General features: G+C 41.1%; 1 protein-coding gene across 2 annotated transcripts in view; it reads left to right on the top strand.

Annotated features, from left to right (window-relative positions):
• MAPK11 (mitogen-activated protein kinase 11) overlaps positions 1-22,458 on the top strand; it is a 57,673-nt gene extending 35,215 nt beyond the window's left edge. For both annotated transcript variants that reach the window (XM_032769383.2, XM_032769382.2), the window contains 3 exons: positions 6,801-6,879; positions 8,653-8,826; positions 20,980-22,458. In XM_032769383.2, coding sequence (XP_032625274.1) covers positions 6,801-6,879; positions 8,653-8,826; positions 20,980-21,053 — 327 coding nt within the window. In that variant the 3' untranslated portion in view covers positions 21,054-22,458. The remainder of the gene's footprint in view (positions 1-6,800; positions 6,880-8,652; positions 8,827-20,979) is intronic.
• The last annotated feature ends 1,082 nt before the right edge of the window (positions 22,459-23,540 follow it).

Below are 23,540 nucleotides of genomic sequence, written 5' to 3'. Positions count from 1 at the left end.
ATTTTTAAGCAGTAACAACAGAGGCCCCAGGGGAAGTCCTTAGGAGTGTTAATTAGCTGAGACTTGTGACCTGGGTTGGGCTGTCAAGGCACTGAAATGCTATGGTGATGGGCACAATATAATAAACATCTGGTGAGATAAACTACAGCATATTTATACCTTCTCAGCAGTAACAACTTTGGCTTAGCTCATTTAGTTACGTATTTTACATATTTTACATGGCTAAATCCTTTACATGGCTCCCGGAATAGTCCCTGGAGCAACCACCTTTGCTTGCTTTTACTGTCTAGAACATCAGAGGACAGACCTCAAGGAGAAAGAACGCATTTTTGGTGGAGAAATCTGTGTGGTCATGAGACTGCTTTCTGAGGCGCTCAGTGGCATAGGAGCATGATGGACTGTCACACAGGCAGTCAATATTTTACCTCTGTGTTCAATGTGCTACTCCAACACTTAATGCAGAATTTAAGAGCTGTATAGGTGACAAGTAAATAAAGCTGGTCTAACACCTTCTTGCTAATTTGCTGGATTTCTAACAGTGCTTTATTTCTCATTCTGTGAAGGCTTTTTTTTGTTTTTGTTTGTTTTGTTTTTGGTTTTTTGCCTTTGTGTGTGTTAATGTTTTTCTTACCGGTATATTCATATCTGTTGAACAATTGAGGAAACTAACATGGCTAGGCTAACACTCTATTTTCTTGCAACTTCCAGCTTTTTATTTTTTTTAAATGTAAGCGTTATGGGCTTGGGGCAACCCCACAGTTTGTGAGCATTCAGGCTCCTGGGAAGAGTTGAGGCAGGAATTAGGTGGCTCTCCCTCCATACCCTGTGCTGAGAGACTGGGCCAGCCAAAAAATGTAGGGAGGGCTCTCCAATGCTTGGTCACTTGGTTTTTCTTGAGGCCAGTGTAGTACAAACTCTGTGTTTTGCACGTATCTTAGGTTCAGAGATGTATCATATGTAACTCGTTAATGCTCAGAGTAATTTTGTGGGCTCACTGATGGGGAGAATAGACTTCTTATTATAGTGGCTTTTATCTTTTCATAGTTCATTTCTTTTGTTTCAGAGCCACCTTAATGAGTCAGATTGTGTGTGTATGTGTGTGATTGTGCCCCAAAGGGTGGGTTTATTTCTGGTGGTAATCACAGAATATCAGGGTTGGAAGGGACCCCAGGAGGTCATCTAGTCCAACCCCCTACTCAAAGCAGGACCAATCCCCAGATAGATTTTTGCCCCAGATCCCTATATGGCCCCCTCAAGGATTGAACTCACAACCCTGGGTTTAGCAGGCCAATGGTGTAACCACTGTAATATTTCCTTACAGGTTAAATTCCTAGGACTATGACTTATCTGGAGGGCTAGTCTGTTTAGTTTTGTGAGAGTGTCCCAGTTGGGCACTAATTTGCCTGTACAAATGTCATTTGTTTGATATTCCCGTACAGAGCTTTACACAAATATTTTACTATCTTATCTGCAAATATGAAACTCGCTTAATAACAAACGATTGCATGTTCTTAGATGTTCACTGACTAAAGCTCAGTAAGTCTAATCAATGGATGCCAGGAATCTTTTATATATATATATACACACACACCTCTACCTCAATATAACGCGACCCGATATAACACGAATTTGGATATAATGCGGTAAAGCAGTGCTCGGGGGGTGGAGGGGGGGAGCTGCGCACTCCGGTGGATCAAAGCAAGTTCGATATAACGTAGTTTCACCTATAACATGGTAAGATTTTTTGGCTCCCAAGGACAGTGTTATATCGAGGTAGAGGTGTATATAGTTCATGTTTTTTTTGCAGAGGTGTCTTTTGTGATTCCTTGGAAGATCATGTGATGGGAAATGAGGTTTAGGAAGCTTTAAAAATCTGCATTTTGGTGTATTTGTAGATCTAAAACTTGATTATTAAAATTCTGATTTTCCTAAAGCAATTGGGAATTTGGGGGAGGAATTCACCCCTTGCATTGGATGTTAGCTGGTCCAAAGTAATCACAAAAGGTCTATACAGACCCTGCCTCCTTTATGACTCCCCACATCTTTGGTGTATTCCCCCCACTGCAGAACATACACCTCTACCCAGGGCAGAGCCATCTCTATATCACCTCCAAAGAAGCCCTGGGACAGGGGAATTCTGGAGCAGGGTGGCGGTGCATATTGGGGACCAGGAAAGGGATGAGATGAATGGAAGTGTGACCACGGGAGACCTGCACTTGGCGATTCCTCACTACTTCAAGCCCCATGGGGAAATGGCACTAGGAGGCACAAATTAGATCAGCCCCAGGGCTTGCCCTATATTGCAACTTGGGCACCACCAGCAGCAATAGTATAAGGGCCTTTGCTGGCCCTAACGTTACCAGAGATCTGGCCTGTACTTGAGTTTTTTAGCCTGATGGGTCAGACAAAACAATGGAGCAACCTGGCATAGTCAGTGAGGCCTTCGAGTGTTCACCAGTTTCTCAAAATATTTGGCTCTTGGTTAAAATCCCTCTTTCTCGCTCTAAATTTAAAATGAAAGCCCATCCTCCTCTCTTGTACACTGAAAAAACCTGTTGTCAGTTTCTTAATCTAGGTAAAGTAGAAGGTTTTATTTTGCTTCCTTATAGCTTCATCCTAGGTTAAAAATGTTATGTGTACAAGTGAAGAAATGCTGTGCACATACAGAGTACAGGAGAACCAAGAGCAGCAGACCCCAGTTAATGAGAGTCCTGCTGTATTACCTCCAAGTTACTGGAGTAATACCAGGGAAGCTGGTCCATAACTATATGCCTTGTTTTCAGGCTGAGGATAGCACTTACCTTCCCATCTCCTCAAGTAAGCCCATTCTCCACCTGCATCCTGTTCCTTTTACTTTTCAACTTCTGCTCAGAGGACTATGTCTACTTTTTAATGTTGCTTGTGGCCTCCATTTGTACTTGAAGAGCAACAGTTGTGCATTTCCAGCCACACTCCACTCAAAGCAGGATCAAGACTTAAATGAAGAATCCAAACTTATTTTCATTGATAAACAGAGGATTTAAAAAACTGGAAAAATGCAGGGAATCTTTATATAAACTTCACCAGATGTTTCCGAACAAGTCTCTGAGTTAGTTTGAAGATATGATATCTTAATTTGGGATTAGCCCATAATCCCACTTTCAGTATTTGCAGATTCTGAATTATTTAAATATTCTGGGCTCCAACGGGTGGGTTTCTGTGGAGATGACAAGGACATGGAGGAAAGGCTGGTGAGTAAACAAAGTACAGCCAAATTAATATTGGTCTCAGTTGGAGATAGCTGGAAGACAAAACAGGCCTGGTCTCCTACAATCACTGATGGATTTTTTAAATGAGGAATTGGGATGTTAATAAATCAGCACAGATTAGGCACAAATATGGTCAAATGCACAGATGTCTGATGATTTCTGTTGAGTAATGGTTGATTTCCATTTTAGCCCATAGTTTCCATGCAAGAAAGTATAGCTGCTATATATTTAAAAACTGCACAGCAAGTTATATGAACATATGTTCCTAAAGGTCTGATTCTCTGAGGTGCTGAGCTCTCTTACCAACTATGGGAGGAGAACATGCTCAGTATCATCTCCCAGGAGTGCACAACACCTTTCAGGGATATAGTCTCAGGGGAGGGGAAATTAATCTTGTTCTCTGTCCTTTAAACCTGTACTCTCTGTAGATGACTGGTTTCCACTGGTAAGAGCAATCACACTTTTAGAAAGCTGAGTTGCCAACCTCCATAATAAAAAGAGGAAAAATATTTTGAAATATGTTGGTAATGGCAGCCATATTGGTCCAACTCCTCTTGACAACTTCCAGTAAAATAGAAAGTAGAAAGAAATATATTGCTACTTCTGGTTTCAGAAGTTTGTTGTAAGTTAAAGATTAACCCTGTACTAGGATACATTTTGAATGAGACAGTAGCTTGGAATGACCTCTCAAAATACTTTAAAGTATCTTTTGTTTTAGTGCATAATAATTGAAAAGCTTAAAAAGATTGCAGGGAAATTAGAGAAATATCAGTGATGTGTTGTGACAGAGAGAACTGAGTTCAGAGCAGGATTCCATCTCTCCAGTGGCTGTATCCTGACCCAGAGTACATACCAGGAAGGCTCACGGTAACCTCCTCACTGCTCTACAGCCAAAATGCTTCTGAAATAAATTAGTCAAACTTTACTAATTCTGGGTCACTGAGAACGAAAATGATGCTTAAAATTGTTGATTGGCTCTAGTCTAGCTGTTGGGCTCCAGACTACAGCAGTGGAATCTCCTGGCAGGTGATGTTAGGGTTTCCATGTTCCGTGACCGTCAAAAGGATCTTGTCCCATTCTTCTTCATGGAAGGTGATCTTGTAGCCTGCAACAACATCAATGGTGTGATGGCAGCCCTCAACATCGTTCAAGATCCAGATGAGTGGAGACTGTTCATTGATTCATCGAAGATGAGTCTTAAAGCTGTTTTGCTGCATAATGGCAATGTTTTGCCATCAATTCCAGTTGGTCATGCAGTCCATATGAAGGAAACCTATGACAACATGAAACAACTTTTGAGGTGCATAAACTATGACCAACATCAGTGGCAGCTTTGTGGCGATTTGAAGGTTGTTGCTCTCTTGCTTGGTCTGCAGACTGGATACACAAAGTACTGCTGTTTTCTCTGCGAATGGGATAGTCGTGCAAGAGATTCCCACTACATCAAGAAAGATTGGCCACTCCGACAGTCATTGGAGCCTGGGAGGAAAAGTGTTCAGCATCCACCACCTGTTGAATCAAGGAAGATTTTGTTACCACCCTTACACATCAAGCTGGGTCTGATGAAGAACTTTGTCAAGGCCATTGACAAAACACAAGCAGCTTTCAAGTACCTCCGTGGAAAATTTCCAAGGTTAAGTGAAGCTAAGATAAAGGAAGGTGTCTTTGTTGGTCCTCAGATTCGTGAACTTCTTCGAGATGATGCATTTGACCATGCACTGCGTGGCAAGGAAAAGACGGCATGGAAAGCCTTCCAGTTAGTGGCAATAAATTTTCTCGGAAACAATAAGGCAGACAACTACAGGTTGTTGGTGGAAAACCTCCTCAAGGCATACAAAAGCCTTGGTTGCAACATGTCACTAAAGATACATTTTTTGCACTCTCATCTAGATTTTTTTCCACCGAACTGCGGAGCAGTGAGCGACGAGCACGGCGAGCGATTTCACCAGGACATTGCAACAATGGAGAAACGCTATCAGGGCAAATGGAGCCCATCAATGCTTGCAGACTATTGCTGGACAGTGACAAGAGATGCTCCATTTAATGAATACAAGAGACAAGCCAAGAAGCGCCGAGTAGACACTGAATAGGACTAAACTATGTACATAATAGTTTTTTGCCTTTTGTTTCATAATAAATTTTATTTATATAACCCTTTTGCTGATTTTTAAAGTGTTACATAAACAGGACAGGTGAAATATTATCATGTAAAGCAACCATAAACACATGAAAAGACCTAGGTTTACAATTTATGATTAAAACTCTACTATCTACACAATATACATAGACATAAAATGTAAAAACTTAAATATCTTAGAAACAGTAGCCAATCCAGTTGTTTTAATTGTCATATTTGAATTCAGCACATCAAAATACATAATAAATACCACATTTTATCTCTGAAGCAGACGACTTCTCAAAAATTGTAGACCAGTGTTATTAGTGTGTAACCAGGATGTGCAGGGCCAATTGATCCTGAAGATCATCAGATCCACAGGAGAAGGAAAACAGAAGTCTCAGTACCTGCTCTCTGACCAGGAGCCAGGGAGTTGGTCGTCATGAGCTCACCATCAGTTTGAGCAGCTCTTTGCATATTCTGTCCCTCTTGCTGTCTTCTGTAGGGCCCTGGAGAGTTTCTCAGTTTCCTGCAGTAACATGTGAAGAGGGGAAATAACCCATCTATAGGGAAGAGAGATGATCAGGGATGAAATCCCTGTATTATTAACAACCTTTCTTAAAGAAGCTACAGTTTTCTCAGAGACTCTTTCTGATGCATGCAGGGATGCTCTGTCCTCTCTCCTTTGACAATTCCATTTTCAGAGCTGTCATCTGCGAGGATCTGTCTGTCTACCGTCAAGACCCTATTTAGTCTCTTCTGTCCCATTACCAGTAGGTCACCTGCTCATCAGCTTGGACATCAGGAAAGCAATGTCTTCAATGATGTCAAGTCCCAGCACCTTGCCTGCAATATGTGGGTTGGGCAGCTGAGTATGTGCTATGTGCTGTCTCTAGCGTGGGGGCCCTGAGGATTCCAGTTCAGCCCCACAGCCAAGGCAAGCTACAAAGGTCCTGAGGTTCTGCACCTTGGAGGCATCTTAGGTCAGGATTTGAGCCTTAGTTGATTAAACATTAGTATTTGACAATGGTGATCTGTATGAGAAGGATAGGATAGTACCTGTTTACCAGTGGTAACTGAAAGGAGATATAGGCTGACTTCGTGGTTGAAAGACGTGGCAGATATGATGGTTGTTTTAGGATTTATGGTGATAAACCTGTTATGCAGGTAGACGAAAACATAAACAAGTGTTTCCATGTGAAATAACTTTAAGGGGAAAATTCCACCTTTTAAAACCCTCTTGCCTGTGGGCTTTATAATTATAAGACATATAAAGATGATAGACTGTACCTAGACACACGCACATAATGAGTTTGTATAGACAATGTCTTCCATGAGTAGGAAACATAGCAATTAGAGATTTTTATTTTCCAGAGTTGCCATGCTTACTATTGAGCAAAAATGTAATCTGTATATATGCCTTGATTTATTCCCAGGCTAGGAAATACATTGAATCTCTACCACATATGCCTCAACAGGATTTGAAAGCAGTATTTCGTGGTGCCAACCCTTTAGGTAAGAATGTGTTAGGGTTTTCAGACTGATGCAATTTGGTTCCTTCACCAGCATCTGAGCTCAAGTTTTACACTTGCTATATTAAAACTAGCTGAATGACAATGGGGCAGTACCCCATAAGCATTACCAAACCTCTTGATTCTGAGACCACCATCTTACTCTAATTAAGCCCATTCAGACCCTGTTCTGGGTAGGAAGAAAAGTCAGGTAGCTCCCAGTGAACAGCAATCCATGGGTTAGAGGGCAAATGGCTGCTTTCAAAAAGTAAAAGCCTGTCAAATATTGCATAGCTACACAGATAGAAAGATAACCAGAGTTAGAGCAAAGAGAAATTTGGAACTGCCTAACAGAAGAATGATCAAAAATGTTTTATCTGAAATGAGTATCCATCATCTTTTTGCTCCAGAACGATTCAAATCAAAGATCCTAGAATGTAATGACTCTCCTCTCCATATTTAAGAGGAATCCCATTTAAATAAAATATTGATAACCTAATATTAGGTCATCAATATTTTATTGAAATGGGATTCCTCTTAAATGTGACTGACTGTTAGAAAAAAATACATAAATACTGAGAATTAATGAGGCAACAGTCTCAATAGTCAAATTAAAATGTAGCTAAATCTGTAGAAAAATATGGGGTTTAATCCTACTCTGCATCAACTCAATAAAAAATTAAAGTTACAATTTGTCAGTTTTTCTAATCCCATGCAAAGGTAAAGCAGAAATGTTTTTAATAATTTAGTATTTTTGTCTGATAGTGAAAATGTACTGAAGTTAAGCAACATTTTTATTGATAGGGTGTTGATTTGAGATTTCTCAGTTTAATTGGGAAATGGAGTGCCGTTATCTGATACAAATGAATTAAAAGATAAATTGTCTGAATCAACATTTTGCCACTTGCTCTGGGCCACTAGAACAAATTTAAGCAGCAGATAGTATGATCTGAGAAAGATGCTAGTAAGAAATATAATACATTACAGAGAAAAAATCAAACAAAAAATCTAATGATAATTTATATGTTAAAGCAATACACTTAAATTTTCATATATAAATTATAATATATGTATATTAAAAACATAATATATAAACCACTTCCAGTCCTGCAGATATCTCTCATGTATAATATTGTATAGTTTTATGCAAACTTAAAATGAATACATTTTGTACGTATTTTTTGACTGTTCCCTTTAAGGCTATTTTACAATCGTCATATGAACATTTTTTATGGGTACAAATAATTGCAAGTGTAATCTTACAGGTCACTTAGGACCTGATACTGCAGACACACATGCATATGCTTAATTTAAGCATGTGCACGCATCATATGTCTACATTAAGCACGTGCTTAAGTATTTGCATGGTCAGGGCCTTAGAAGGAAGTCTAAATCAGGATTCAGATGTCTAAAATGACCTGACGTGCACCCATTATAGCCTGTGTCATGCACCAACCAAAACAGAGGCTTGTTTAATGGCTGAAAATTCTACTCTGAATGTGTATCCTCATAGGCTACAGGCTGTATTGCACAAAAGTATGCTTTTTCCATGATCTTGGGAGAAATAATGATATACTGTGTGTGTGGAGACACAGTATGTGTCTGAAATATTTTTTTCTCCCATTAATTTTCCTTTTTCTTGCTCTAAATATCAAGAACAAGGAAAAGGATTCTGAGGGTCTATGTAAACTTTCACTATGAAATATCTTCACTTCTAGATTTTCTCTTATCCACGTGATATGTTTAAAGTTTAATTTGAGTTTCTTTTTTGCCCTAGCTGTAGATCTTCTTGAGAAGATGCTTATATTAGACAGTGATAAAAGAATAACTGCCTCAGAAGCACTCGCACATGCTTACTTTGTTCAGTATCATGATCCTGATGATGAGCCTGAGGCCGAACTATATGATGAGTCGATAGAGAATAAAGAACGAACCATAGATGAATGGAAAGGTAAGGGAGAATTGTATGCAGCTGCTCAAATGTGCTGTAAAAAATGTATTTGCTTAAAAAACAGTTTTTGTCTGGTTCTTGCCTAGTGAATTGCAACACAACTTGAACTCAGAAACTTCAGAATAACAAGGCAAATTTGTGTTTATTTCCCCCCTATGCTTCTAGTCACTCTTTCCATTATCTGGACACTGGATTTTCCTCAACACGCACAGCCCCATGTGAAGGCAGGTGCAAGTGATCTTGTAAGGATCCTGTACTTTGATTCCTCTGTAAAGTCTTGTTTGCCAGATCCTCAGCTTGGATAGTGGAACGATGCCAGTTTACATCATGTTTAGTTTTGGCTCTGACCCTTCTTCTGCAGTCATAACAAATGTGTCAACAAATGGCCTGTTAACCATTTCCTGTGCATGCAATCACACTAAAAGCTAAAGCAAATTAGGCCTGCATACCCAGGGTGAAATTCCTCTTTGTGTAGAGGGCCAGCCTATGGCCTTTGCACCATTTCAATTCCAAAAAGATTATGTGGGATTAAAGTATTGGGTATGCGTTTTGTTGTCCCTTTCTACAGGGTGAATCTGAACCCCAATGTTTGCTCAAACTATTTGTTCCAGTTGTGTAGTGGGCTTCCAGAAATTTGACCCCATACGTGCAACTGCTATGGCCATTAAAAGATCTGTTGTGATTCTACCTTTCAGCATACACACACAAACAAGAAACTCTCTGAATATTTTTGGAAAAAATTTTTACATATTCCATTTGAGATGGAGGAAATTGAAAACACGGCAAGATAAAGTGGAGTGCACAAGACATCTTGATTCTTTCTTAAAACTCCCCTCCATATGTATGTTGGAGAGGGTGCAGGAATAATCATTGCCCCTGGCTGGATTCTGTGGGCATACTCTCTATTTAGCACTTCCTCCTAAGAGCTGAGACCCCGCAGTCCAACTGCCTAGCCCCTGGGACCAGTGGTGATCCCTGTAGCTTAAGCACACTCTTCCCCAGGATTCCACCTCCTGGACAGTGTGGGTTTACCATTTAATTCTTCAGGGACACATGACAATGAAAGCCAACAGACGTACAGACAGCCTTTGCATACGATTCTAAACATGATTACTCTTTACTTACCACGAGGAATACATAGATCTAATAAACACATGTATATGCATTTTTGCTGCCTCCGTTTCCTTACCGCTCTATAGACTTCTTCGGGGTATCCAGGACCCTTCTCCTGCAGCTCATGATTTCTCTTCAGAAACTTGGAACTTCTCTCTCTCTCTCTGTCAGCTAACTTTCTCTGACCTCTGCTGGTCCTGCTGTTAAACAGGATGCTCCTCTCTCCTGCCCAAACTTTCCTGAGTCTCCCTGACCTACCCAGCCTTGGTGGCTTTTAAAAGCCAGCATCAGTCCCTTGGTTTCTTTGTTCTGCTGCTGGGGATTTTCCACTCCGTTCAGCGAAGTCTGAGTAACTAACTCCCAGTTTCAGCCAAGCCATTGTCCCAAGGTGATTCCACCAGAATAGGTGACCATTTTAGGTCTAATGACCAACCATTGTCCGTGGTCTGATTTGACCCAGGGACATCATAAAACCCCTATCAGCAAACAGTGGGTTCCACATACACAGGGGTATTCAGAAATACAGCAACCAGAATTCATAAACGATGCATAGACAGATTCCCCAAATTATCATAGCAGTACACAGGGAGATAGTCTGTGGGCAGAGGGTGGTGTTTCTTCATTTTTGATTGGCACTGGACTCTAAGGTTTTGATTCTCTATTCCATCCAAACTATGGGGCTTCATGTAGCTGGTTGCAGCCCCTTAGTTCAGGACTGACCAGTGCAAAGGCAGCACTAACTAGTGTATACTACTGGCATAAGGAACTGTAGGCCAGTGGAAAATCTGTGTAGTGAAGCTCCAGTCTGGCATGCCCCATTCTCTCTGAGACCCTTCCTATCACACCACCACCACCACTTCCCCTTATGCAAGTGGTGGGGACGGCTAGCACAGCATGCGATGGAGCTACCTCTGCCAGCTTTCCACTAGTGGAGAGTTTGGCGGGGGGGAAAAAGGGCAAGAATTCTGTCTCCAGCCAATTTAAAGTCACTTAGCACTGCTTACATGGTGCTGAGTGGTCTGAGCAGAAAATCCTGCCCTGACCCTTTGTGCGATTCCCTCATTGCAAAATGGCTATGGCAGAGCTGGTTTATACAGCATATTTCTGCATGTAGTTTAGCTATGGGGAGCCTGGTTCATTGCAGGGCCGGCTCCAGGCCACAGCGCGCCAAACACTTGCTTGGGGCAGCACGCCACAAGGGGCATTCTGCTGCTTGCTGGGAGGGTGGCAGATGGCTCCGGTGGGCCTCCCGTAGGCATGCCTGCGGAGGGTCCGCTGGTCCCGCAGCTCCGGTGGAGCATCCGCAGGCATGCCTGCAGGAGGTCCACTGGAGCCACGGGACCGGCGAGTGGCAGAGCGCCCCCCGTGGCGTGCCACTGTGCTTGGAGTGGCGAAATTGCTAGAGCCGGCCCTGGTTCATTGCATGCTCTTCTATGGAGTTTGGCTATGTTGATGTGAGTGCTATAAAGTGGGAGCTTGAGGAAACTGTTCTTTGTGAGGAATCTCTAGACTAGATACTGAGCTGCGACTGGTGAGGGCTCAGTGCAGAACGGGTGCTGCAAAAACAACTGTAAATGATCTTTTCGCTCCCCCAGTTCTGAAGCTGGTCCCTGTTTTAAATGAGAGCAGACTGATGGCTACTCCAAATTAACTCTTACCCAGAGCTCCAGGGTTCTGTTCCAGCAGCTGGAGATACCTGGAGTTTAAGGGATCCTCTTCAGTGCCCTCTTATCCTTCCCCTCCCCACCCCACAAACACACACACACAGTCGTGTCCCTGTAAACTGGTCACCTATATCTGTGCCACTCAAGAATCCCTCCACACTGGTGAAATCCTACAGAGGCTGTGAGGTATAGTGGTGGTGCAAAGCTATGCTAGTGCGGGGCAGGAAATGGGCCACAGTGTCCAGTCAGGGAGGAGCAACCCTCTGTTAGCTTGAGGAGGGCTCTCCTATAATTCTGCTACCTCTGGACAGATGATGAGAGCTGATTGCCATCAACTGCTCCCTCCACAAAATTTGTCTGCTGCAAAGCCTGGAAGCACATGTTGCCTTGCAGTTATCTTGTCTAATATGAATCCATGCTGCATTTGCTGCTGTACCTACGGGTGCTTAATTTGTTTGTCTGCTATTTCCTCAGATGACTGAGCCCTTGACAGGAAGGTTTAACAATTTCCCTTTCACAAAATTAATTCCTGTTTATGATGCAATCCTCTTTTAAAAAGGTTGCAGGGGCAAACTTGGCTTAACGCTTCCTGAGCTGAAACTGGGAAGTGGAGATAACTTCTCTATAAAAAGCAAGAATGTTTTATGCTGCAGCAGCAGGTTCTGTTGGATCAAAAAGATGGTGAAATTAACCCTTGTTCAAAGGGCCAGCCTGAGGCCTATGGGCCACGTAAGCCTAGGGTGACTGGGTAGGGTAGCCTAGATGTCCTGATTTTTATAAGGACAGTCCAATTTTGGGGTCTTTTTCTTATATAGGCTCCTATTACCCCCGACCCCCATCCCGATTTTTAACACTTGCTGTCTGGTCACGCTACGTAAGCCTTCAAAATAGGGCTTGCATGGAATTGAAGTTGAGCATAGGCGTTTTTGTTGGACCTCTGCACAAGGATGAATTTCACCACAAGAGATGTATAGTTCTCCCTCATTCTCTTCTCTATGTACTTCATCATTCATTAGAAAATGGACCTTGAAAATACCTAAGGCTCTGAAAATAAGACAAATACTAAGTCTGATTCTGCTGTCTTATTATTTCAGTTGAATTATTTTGACTTTTAATTGTATGAATAGAAGCAGAAACATCTAGGTGACCAAACAGTTTATCGGAGGAAAATCACAATTAATATTTCAGATGCTGCATTCCAGCAAATGTGTGTTCTCATTCCATGTGCTGAATAATTAAGTGCACAGGCAATCTTATATAAGAATTATTTGAGAGGTTTGTTTGGTTAGTATATCTTTAAAAGATATGAGTTCAGGTAAAAGCATTCCTTAGTGAGGCTAACCTGGTTGAAATTCTTGAAAGGGGAGAAATCAAGGGTTTGGGATTGTTTAGAAAGAATGTCCTTATCTCCTTTGTAGGTCTAAAGAATGGTTTGATTGAAATAATATTTTTGCAGCTTTAGCTAGGAGAGCATTAAAACATGGCAGAATACTGTCCTTTTGTTCTTCTTATTAGGGAAGAATAATATTCTAAATGAAGGAATAGAGCCATTTGTGCATGATCGCTTGCTGACATTTACTAGAAAATCTGTCACAAAACTGAAGCAGTTGCAGATCCTCTAACTTTATCACAATTGAGTTTCTGTATTACCAGAAACTGACACATTCTGAAGCTTTGATATAGTATTTTTGCCTCTCTTCTGTTAGAATTTCTCTAGAGACTAGGAAGCTGCTCCTTCTGAGTCTTAAGACATTTATGGCAATTTTACTGCTGTGTTGAGGGAGGGGTTTTTCTCCTTCCACCACATATACAAGTTCTTGATTTTTAACATTAAAACATTTACTTGGTTTTGCTCAGTAAAACAGCTGTATAGGCCCAGTTATGGGCTGCTTTACTAATGGCCGTGGGCTTCAAATAGAAATTTTTAGTCCTTGGATATATTCCATATTTGAAGCTTATTTGTTACAAAAATGTAAATAGACGCTTTGTAAGTATAACAGCTTCCTAGGGGCCAGGAGTGAGAGATGGGTTAGTCAGTGTGTTCCTGACTGTCGGTGAAGTTTTGGCTGCGAAGAAATGCTGTGTGCATGCAGACCTGCAAAGTGTTTACATCAGTACATTCAAACTGTTGTGTTATATTGACAAAAAATCCATTACATAGATAAGTACTGTATTAAATCTGTACCATAAAGGAAGGAATACCAGGAACTAAAACTCCAACACAGAATTGTAGTTTACGCGGCTCTGAATGCAAGAACTATCACTTTCTTGTGCAAGTTGCCCATTTCTTATTTTATAAGGTAATACATTCAAACTTGTACTTAAAAGATTATTTCTGTTTCATTTAAGAGGAATCAATTTTTCTTTTTTCCTTAAACATTATTTGTATTGTACCAATATTGTGGTTCAAATTGAACACTCTGATTACACCTTTATAAACTAGCTATTGGTATTTTTAATTTGAAGGGACTCTTTGAATGGCTACATAGTCGGACATGAACTCCTCTTAAACTATGAATCGGAGAATCATAGCTTACATCACTGAAAAAGCAATGTTATCTAGATCTTCAGTAAAGCTTCAGTTTTAACTTATAGGCTACATCTACACTACAGCACTTACAGCAGCATAGCTGCACCGTTGTAGTGCTTGTGGTGGACACGCTGTAAGCTAAGAGCTCTCCTGTCAACTTACCTCCTGCCTTCACAAGAGGCAGTAGCTCTATTGGCAGGAGAAGTTCTCCCGCTGACATAGCGCTGTCTACACTAGCGCTTGGGTCGGTGTCAATTACATCCCTCAAGAGTGTGGATTATTTACACTCCTGAGCAACATAAGTTATACCTAATAACCTGTATATAAGGGGAGAGTTTGGCCATTGGTTAGCCAAACGGTTCCTTCACTGATTATTGTCTTCTTTTAAGACACGAAAAGTTAGAGATAAGTGCAGTAGGCATGTGCTTTTGTTAAATCATGTTGTCCTTGATGAGGGTAGAAGATTTGTCCATTGAAATGCTGATTTACTACCTAAACAAAAAAGGCGGGAACAGGGATTTTTTAATTTTTCCCATCAGTTTGTAAGATTTTTATGCATGTCTCTCCTCTAGCTTTTATGGAATTAACTCCTGTCCCCACCAATAGAAGAATTACACTGTATTAAAGAATCTAATATATATGAGATGTCTCTATTCCATTTGTGAGGAAATTCGTAGGAAAATTCAAATGATGAGGGGAAAAACGAGCATTATTCCTTTTTTAGTCTGTTAAAAATATATTTTAATCTGAATTTTTTATTGGTCTGTAAGGAAAAAACTATGTTCGCTTTAAGCACATTCACAGAGTAGTACAGTGTACTTCATTTAGTTTTGGGACATAGAAAGGGAGATGTGGGAGGTGTAACAATATACCATCCATTGGTTGTCAGTGGTCTCAGAAATAAATGAAACAGCTAATCTCACATTTTGTAAAAAGTTCTAGGAAGAATCTGTGTAACGAGGGTTGCCGGGGCTCAACCCTCCCTGTGGAGGAGGGGAGCCACACCGGCCTCGTTCTGTCCTCCAAGGGTCTGGCCCCTTGGACCCGCAGTCCACCGTCCGGGGGACGTTCGGTCCCTGTGGAGAGGACTGAGCACAGGCAAAGTCAAAGGGGGCCCAGCCCTTGGTTCGGGCGGGGCACCAAACACAGTACAAGGAGCTCTGGTCCTTTTGGGGCAAGACAGAGCAGTGGCAACATCAGAGGGGGCCCAGCCCTTGGTTCGGGCAGGCACCAAACACAGCACAAGGAGCTCTGGCCCTTGGGTGCAGGGCAGAGCAATGCAAAGTCAGAGGGGGCCCAGCCCTTGGTTCGGGCGGGGCACCTAACACAGTACAAGGAGCTCTGGCCCTTTTGGGGCAGGGCAGAGCAATGGCAAAGTCAGAGGGGGCCCAGCCCTTGGTTCGGGCAGGGCACCAAACACACAGCGATACAATGGTTCAATCACACTGGCCTCTCTAGGCCGGGGAGAAGGGGATTCTGCCACCCGGTTACAGGTGGCAGGGGGAACGCAGGCCCGCCCACTCCTCTGCGTTCCAGCCCGGGGCCCTAGTAGCGGCTGTCGCCGCTAATGGCGGTCAGTGGGGGTCCTGACCGAAACACACTGACATAGGCTCGGGGCCCTCTGCAGCCTGACTGTAGTCAGCTGCCCCCGGGCTACTTCTTATTTCCCCCTCAGCTCCTACCTGGTCCGCCGGGACGTCCAGCACCATGGGTTCCTCCCACTCAAGGCTGGGCGGTAGGTCCGGGAATACCTCCGGGAAGGCGGCCCAAGTCTGGTCCGATGGCTCCTCTTGGCCGTAGTAAGGACAGGGTAGCTCTGGTAGCTCCTCGTCTTAGCGGCTGTGGGGCAGCTCTGGCAGCTCCTCGTTGTAGTGGCTGTGGGGTAGCTCTGGCAGCTCCTCGTCGTAGCGGCTGCAGGGCAGCTCTGGCAGTTCCTGGTACCAGCCTCTGGCCTCAGCAGCCTCCCAGTGACAAGAGCCGGCAGGCACGTCTGCTCCCGGCGGCGGCTAGGGCCTGACTGACAGCTGGGGCCCGGCTTTTATCCTTCCAGGTTGCCGCCTGACCCTCTGAGGGGCGGGACTTCCGCCCAGCGGTTCCGCCCTGGGGGATGATTGACAGGGCTCAACCTTCCCTGTGGAGGAGGGGAGCCACACCGCCTCGCTCCAATCTGTTTTCTGCGACATGAATCCTGCAACATGTAAAAACAGCATGTCGCTCTAACATTTGTGTATTAAAACATTTTGAATATTCTGTATTGCATGTGCCTTTTAGAATCAAAAGCCTTAAATATTGAATTATTTACCTTGTATCACTTGATTGCAGGAGTTACAGTGGAATGAGATGGTATTTTTATATCTTAAACTTTTTGCATGCTTTTGTTCATAATATCTGTTTGCCCTAAATCTTTCGTGCCTATGTGTATTTTGTTGACTTTTTTTTTTATAGCTGACATTTTTCATATTTTGGTATTTATAGTCTCATGTGAGCAGTAATAAAGGACAGATTAGCAAACACAGTATTTACTGTATTCCCTAACCGAAAGCATTGGTAAGGTAGAGTTAAGACTGTAAATCAGCCATTAATTGATAATATTTTAATAATATGGTGATTTCAAATCAGGGGCATTTGGGGGTGGGTTAAAAGTCTGGAATTTTGAATGTTTTTTGTTACTGAAAAACAAAAAATCCGACACCTAACTGCTGAAAAGAATACTCCTGTTGAGGAACCCAAAATAACCTTAACTCTTCCCCCTTATCCTACTTCTCCTGCCAGTGAGAGAACCTCACTAGCTGCAACAATAAGGAAATTAAGAGCCTAATCCTCTTTTTACTTACACCAACCAGTGGAAATCAAGAGTAACTCAACTGAAGTCCATGAAATAACACCTGTGTGAAGACAGCTAGACGTGGTCATTCCTCTTTCACATATGAAATTGGTTAGAAACATTTTGAATTTCAAAACTTTTTGACAAAAGAGAAATTTGTCTGTGAAAATCCTTTTATCTGCAAGCAGCTCCAATTATTATGCAATGATATTTCAGTTTGGGGTGATACAACCCACTGCTACCCTTCGAACCTAGATCAGGGATAGCATCTCAGACATCCTTTGGGAGTGCTTGAAGGATCATATGGTTTTTGGTCAATATGTTCAGGATCAGGCAGTCCTAAGAGATTTTGGGAGGATGTACAAAAAGCATCCTGGGAGTTCCTGTTCCCCAAAATTCACACAATCCTCCCTATTAACACTTGTCTCCCCACTGCCACCTCCCAGCCCAATTCAGTCAGTTAGCAATTTTCCCCCAAGAGGCGAAAGCTTTTCAACCAACATTTGTGACCAGACTGGAACAAAAATATTGTACTTTGCTTAACAACATATTAGTAACTTTATAAGTACCGCCATTTAATGATTCAGCTTTTATAGTGTACACCGCCTTAATATTCATCAATTCATATAGTATCTACAGAGATTCTTTGAGCTAGTTTATTTGGGGAGGGATTATTCTGTTGCTTTGATACATGCTATAAAAATCTGGGGAATAGTCTCCAAAGAAAAGTTAACATAATCAGCAAAGACAGAAAATAGCCAAGTGCTTGACTCCCAGGTGAGAGATTCTCTGGTGCATAAGGCTGAGCATATGTGTAATTTTATTTAATGAAAGTCATCTTGATAGTAGAAAAGTCGTACTCTCTCCATGTAGTCAGTAGAGCAGGACACATGAAATGGATGACAATAGAAGAATCCTTCTAGGAAGACCAACAAAACAAATAAGAACATTCCAGTCAGAATTGTTGAAGTTGGGTGCTTAAAGTTAAATCCATATTTATTCACCTGAATGAAGGTGGCCTGATTTTCAAAGGTGCTGAGGGTCCTTAACCTCCATCAACACCAGTGCCAGTTAAGCAGCTCTGCAAATCAGGTTAGTCTTTCTTTTAGGTGCCTAAGTAGGTAGTCAATCAGGTGGCTGACTTTCAAAATCTGGCTTTTATGTTTATAGTTACTCAGCCCTCAGCAGGCAACTAAAATTCATATTCAAGTGGAGTCAAGTTTGTTGGACTCAGCATTTCACTAGGCAGTAGAAAACTGATTTTTACCCAAACAATATACCAAGTGAAACAGGGTTGATTTTTTCTTCTTTTGATTCAATTCTGTAAAGTTAACAGTCTATTTTTATTTTATATTATGAATAAAAATAAAAGGAAACACGTAGCATTAATGCAAGTGCTTACCCAATTATCTTTATACAAATAGTCTGAAGTGTTAACACTTCTTGTGAGAAAATAGAATAAACCAATTCTGGATTTCTAGATCAAATTGTGAAAGACGTGGCAAAAAAGGGGCAAAGATAAATTTCAAAAAAATGCACTGTACTGATTTTCCAGCCTGTTTCAAGAATGCCTTCATGATTTCCTCTGAACAGTCCAAAATGAATTTTCCTTGGCACAGGATAACACACAAGTAATTTCAGAATAATAGATATAAGTTAGATGAAAGTAGAGAAGTGATTATAACTGAGACTTTAATAGAAACCAACCAGAAATGTTAATTGCAGAGAGACTATGTCCTCTCATTAATCCATACAACTCCAGGCTCATGTACATCTCCACAATGACAGCATTTCATGATGGAAACAAATAATCTCTCTTTCCATTAATAATAAGATCCTGAATATTTCCTGCAAGCAGAAATTTCTACAAGTTTTATTATGACAATTAATATGATTTAATACTGCTTCTCAAGCACAGTAAGTGCTGCATTGAAATAGGGAGACCCTGAAGGTCTCATTTACATAAAGGATTTCTGAGTTGTTAATGGAGTATAGGCCTAATTTCAAAAGAAAGTGATAGCCCATTTCTCCCTATTTTTTTATCCTTCAAACTTAAAAGTCCCTAAGTGGTTGATCCTGAGCGGGGAACCAAGCACCTGAGGTTACAAGTGCTTAGCATCTCTCAGGGTATGTCCTAAGAGCTTCCTAAATCTCCATGACACATTGTGAGGTTTGCAGCCAGGAAATTTCTGGCTGTTAAATCAGTTAGAAAATATCTCAAAATGCAACAGCCCGGAACACACCATTTGGAGTTGAATGCATTAAGCAGTACGTTTCCTTAGCTGCTGCAAAACTTCCCCTCTTTTTGGCACAACATCTGCAGAAGTACTCTCAGTAGAATAGATGGCGTGAGAATAGAATAAGCAGCTTAATAATCACAAAAGCATAACATACACAACCTACAGCAGGGGTTGGCAACCTTTCAGCAGTGGTGCGCCGAGTCTTCATTTATTCACTCTAATTTAAGGTTTCACGTGTCAGTAATACATTTTAATGTTTTTAGAAGGTCTCTTTCTATAAGTCTATAATATATAACTAAATTATTGTTGTATGTAAAGTAAATAAGGTTTTTAAAATGTTTAAGAAGCTTCATTTAAAATTAAATTAAAATGCAGAGCCCCCTGGATCAGTGGCCAGGACCTGGGCAGTGTGAGTGCCACTGAAAATCAGCTTACGTGCCACCTTTGGCACGCATGCCATAGGTTGCCTACCCCTGACCTACAGTATTCGTTTCTAATACCGTCTCCGACACCAGCTTTTGAAGAAATTAAGGCCTTGACCCTGGGTTGCATCTCGCAAGGCTCAGTGGCTCTTTTTTATACTGGGCTGTCTTAGACTCAGAGGGGCCATTCTAGGAGCTGTCACTGGGACATAGAGAGAGCCCAACTGTTCCTGCCTATATCCCAGACATGGGGGATTGTGCAGAGTAACACTACCCGGGGATTCCCTTAAACTGGGGGAATCCTCTGGTAGTCAGTAAAGCAGTCATCATGACTGCTTTGCGCCACTTGAGCAATGCAAAGCAGCTACAGCAGGGGCCAGGATCTGGCCCTAAGATGTTACCTAACATTTAAAAACTATTTTAAAGAAATGCCATACATGCTTACTGCACATGTGCGCGCGTTCTCTCTCACTGCCCCAGTACATGGATCTTTTTACTAAACCAGATCACATGAGCAGGTTGATCAGCTCTAAACACTGGCCAGTGAGCAAAGGCTTGTTCCTGCGCCAATATGAAGTATGTCATTTACTTCAGTGTGGAGAGGAACAGGCCCTTACTCCTTGTTGAAGGGAGATTGCTGTTATCGTGGAGAAAAAAGGATTGGGCAGAAGGCAGGGCAAAATAGGAGTGCATAGTACCACTTTGGGCGAGTCTTGGTGTAAGCAGGCTTGAGATCTAACATGCTATACAGCAAACAAATATCCTGTAAGAAAACCTTAAATCTACATACATTACAGCACAACCCTCAAAGAACAAAGCGTAACTGCAGAGGTTCAGGTGTTTCATTTATGTTTGAAGGCAATGAATTGAGAAATGGATGAAGAACACTTTTCTGCAGCTAAAGAAAGGTGATGGCAAAATGTACTTTAAAATAAACGTTTGGACTTTTCTAAAGGTTGCATGTTATATAGTATTTTGTTTTTCATTAAGCCATTCTGGCAGCTCTTTGACAGTATTCTCTGCATTTCCTTTCCAGGGCTAGTGTGTTTTAGTAGTCAACTGCTGGACATAAATAAGTCATAAAATAATATCTTAGAGCATGATCCGCAGTCTGTTGAAGCCAATGGAAAGACTCCCATTGACTTCAGCAGGCTTTTGATTAAGTCCTTAGTAAGGTTAGAAATACAAATGATTTCACAGTACCTGTGTTCTGTTTTGCCTTGGATATTTTTTTTAAATCAATATTGTGTGATGCTTGTCAGCTACTTTAGGCCAAAGGTCTACATGCAGTCACTGCTTAAATGCGATGTATTTCAGATTCAGATAGGTCACACCTATTTTTCTTTTTTGTCCCCTCCAGAGATTACGTATGAAGAAATGATTAGCTTTAAACCACCTGATTTAAAAATGGATAGCCTGGAAATAGAACAGTAAATACAACCAGCTGTGTTTTGCCATGCTGCACTATCAGGACTGTTGAAAACATAGCATTACAATTTAACCTATATTCCCAAAAGTAGATTTCACTATCCAAAGATGTTGGAGAAGGAATGGAAGAGCAGGTAAATGATACTGAAGCCAGATGTTTTTTGCCTTGTACTATGAATGTAATCACAGAACATAAAAGGTGATCAAGAACTGCTTCATTCTGACAAAATGATGCACTGAGTTCTGTTTTGCTGGATTTTTCTGCATGTTTCATTTTATCAGTTGTAATGCCAAAAATGAAGGTAACTTTTTTATTATTTTGAATATACTTTTTTTGAAATTGTACATTTAAAGCATGAATGTGTGCAAACATGAAAGTAGACATCCATACCCGCAACCAGTTGTTTCCTGGCATTACCCTAACTGTATTTGTTTTTTTGTTTTTTATTTATAGCTAGTGCCTTTAAGAAAAAGAGGGCATGGTAGTGAGTTAGACATAATATGCAAATGTAGTCATATCTGTGGTGATCTTATGAACATACTGGATGTCTCTCGAGTGGTTTAACACCCGTTGGAAATCAATGAATAAATCTTTGTCATGTTGCCATTTAAAGTGTCTGTTCTCATTATTTTCCATATAGTCTTTAAAACGGCAGAGGATAAGTTTTTGAGAGACAGTGTTTCTGTGTGATGCGAAGAGTTAGTGAATTTGCACAGATTACAAGAATTCATGCCACAGACGCTTTGTGGAATTTCTCTAATCTTCCAGAAATCTCACCAAAGATACCACAGATTGTAATATAGGGATAGTGTGTTCATTCATTGAACTCAACAGCTCCCTACTCTCTTCTTTCCCTTCAGTCAATCCATGAGAGGCCAAAGTAATAATTGAGATGAAAAAACAAAGCAGGGATAAGGCTTAAGAAGGGTTTGGACATTTGTGAAAAGCAAAATACCACAATCTCATTGGAATTGCATTTTAAGCAATATTTTAAAAGGCCCAATGTCTCTGCAGAGTTAGACAAACTAAATTTAAAGCTAATTCATAGCAGGATATAGCCGATGCAAGATATCTTAAAGAATTAACCTTATCATCTCATTTACCCCCTGGAAGTGTAACCATGATAAAGGAACATTATTATTAACATCTTTTGGTCTGAGATCCTCTGGTTAATATATGGCCATGTTTGTCTCATTCCTTTGATTCACAATTGCAAATGCCAGTAGATGCTGTCCATTTTTTGTGTAATTTGTCATGCCATGTCTCATTCTGTCAGTGTCTCATTTTGGGGGGTTGCTTGTTTTCATATTAATGTTGTTACTTTGTTTACTGTGATGACTTTGTCATTAGTTTGGCTTGTACAGTTCTATCAGCTGATGAATTTGAATGCATTTGTTTATTTTCTCTCTATTTTTGCTGTTTGATCTTTTTTCATAATAAATAATTACAAAAAAGGGCAAAAGAAAATTTTACTTTCCATAGCACTTGATTACTATCAATGACCGAATTAACCTAAATAAAAATATGTGAACACTGTGATGCAGGAGGTAATAATTTTAGGAAGGGAAAATAAGTATTCATTTCATGATAAATATTCAGATGTAGCAATATCGTCTTATTTGTGAGAACTTGTTCTCTTTAAAACTTTACTGATTAATGAACAAATCTAGTGCTTATGTTAAGCCAATTGAGATTCAATAGAACCTGACCATGGGAATAGTTTGTCTTCATGGTTTTTTCTTTCGAAAATTGCTGTGTATAAGGCCTCATACAAAGTCTGTTGAAGGCAATGGGAGTCTTTCTGTCGACTTCAGCAGACTTTGAATCAGGCCCGCAGTGGCCACTGAATGATTGCTTATGATTTCACATTGATTAAATCAGTCAGATTTCTGGGGAATAGTGAATTTTCTGTAAAACACCCAAATGACTTCCCTGACTGTACAATGAAAATCATGATCAGTTCATCTCCAGAAATAGAAATTTCATGTAATTGATCTACTTTTTCTCTCAGCAAGTAATCAATGCCTGATCATCTTGAAATATTTTAATGTTGATTCCCAGCCTGCTGTGCAGCTACTTTAACACCTAAGAGCCACAAATAGTAAGATTTGTGAGCATAAGAAGACAAGAACACCATACATGGTCAGTCCAAAGGTCCATCTAGCCCAGTATCCTGTCTTCTGACAGTGGCCAGTGCCAGGTACCCCAGAGGGAATGAACAGAACAGGTAATCGTCAAGTGATCCATTCCTTGTCGCCCATTCCCAGCTTCTGGCAAACAGGCTTCTAGGGACACCATCCCTGCCCATCCTGGCTAATAGCCATTGATGGACCTATCCTCCATGAACCTATCTAGTTCATTTTTGAACCTTGTTATAGTCTTGGCCTTCACAACATCCTCTGGCAAGGAGTTCCACAGGTTGACTATGCATTGTGTGAAGAAATACTTCCTTTTGTTTGTTTTAAACCTGCTGCCTATTAATTGCATTGGGT

This window comes from Chelonoidis abingdonii, chromosome 1 (genome assembly GCF_003597395.2).
Source record: "Chelonoidis abingdonii isolate Lonesome George chromosome 1, CheloAbing_2.0, whole genome shotgun sequence".
Lineage (NCBI taxonomy): Eukaryota > Metazoa > Chordata > Testudines > Testudinidae > Chelonoidis > Chelonoidis abingdonii.
Note: the sequence above shows the minus strand (reverse complement) of the source record. Positions and strands in the feature narration are given on the sequence as shown.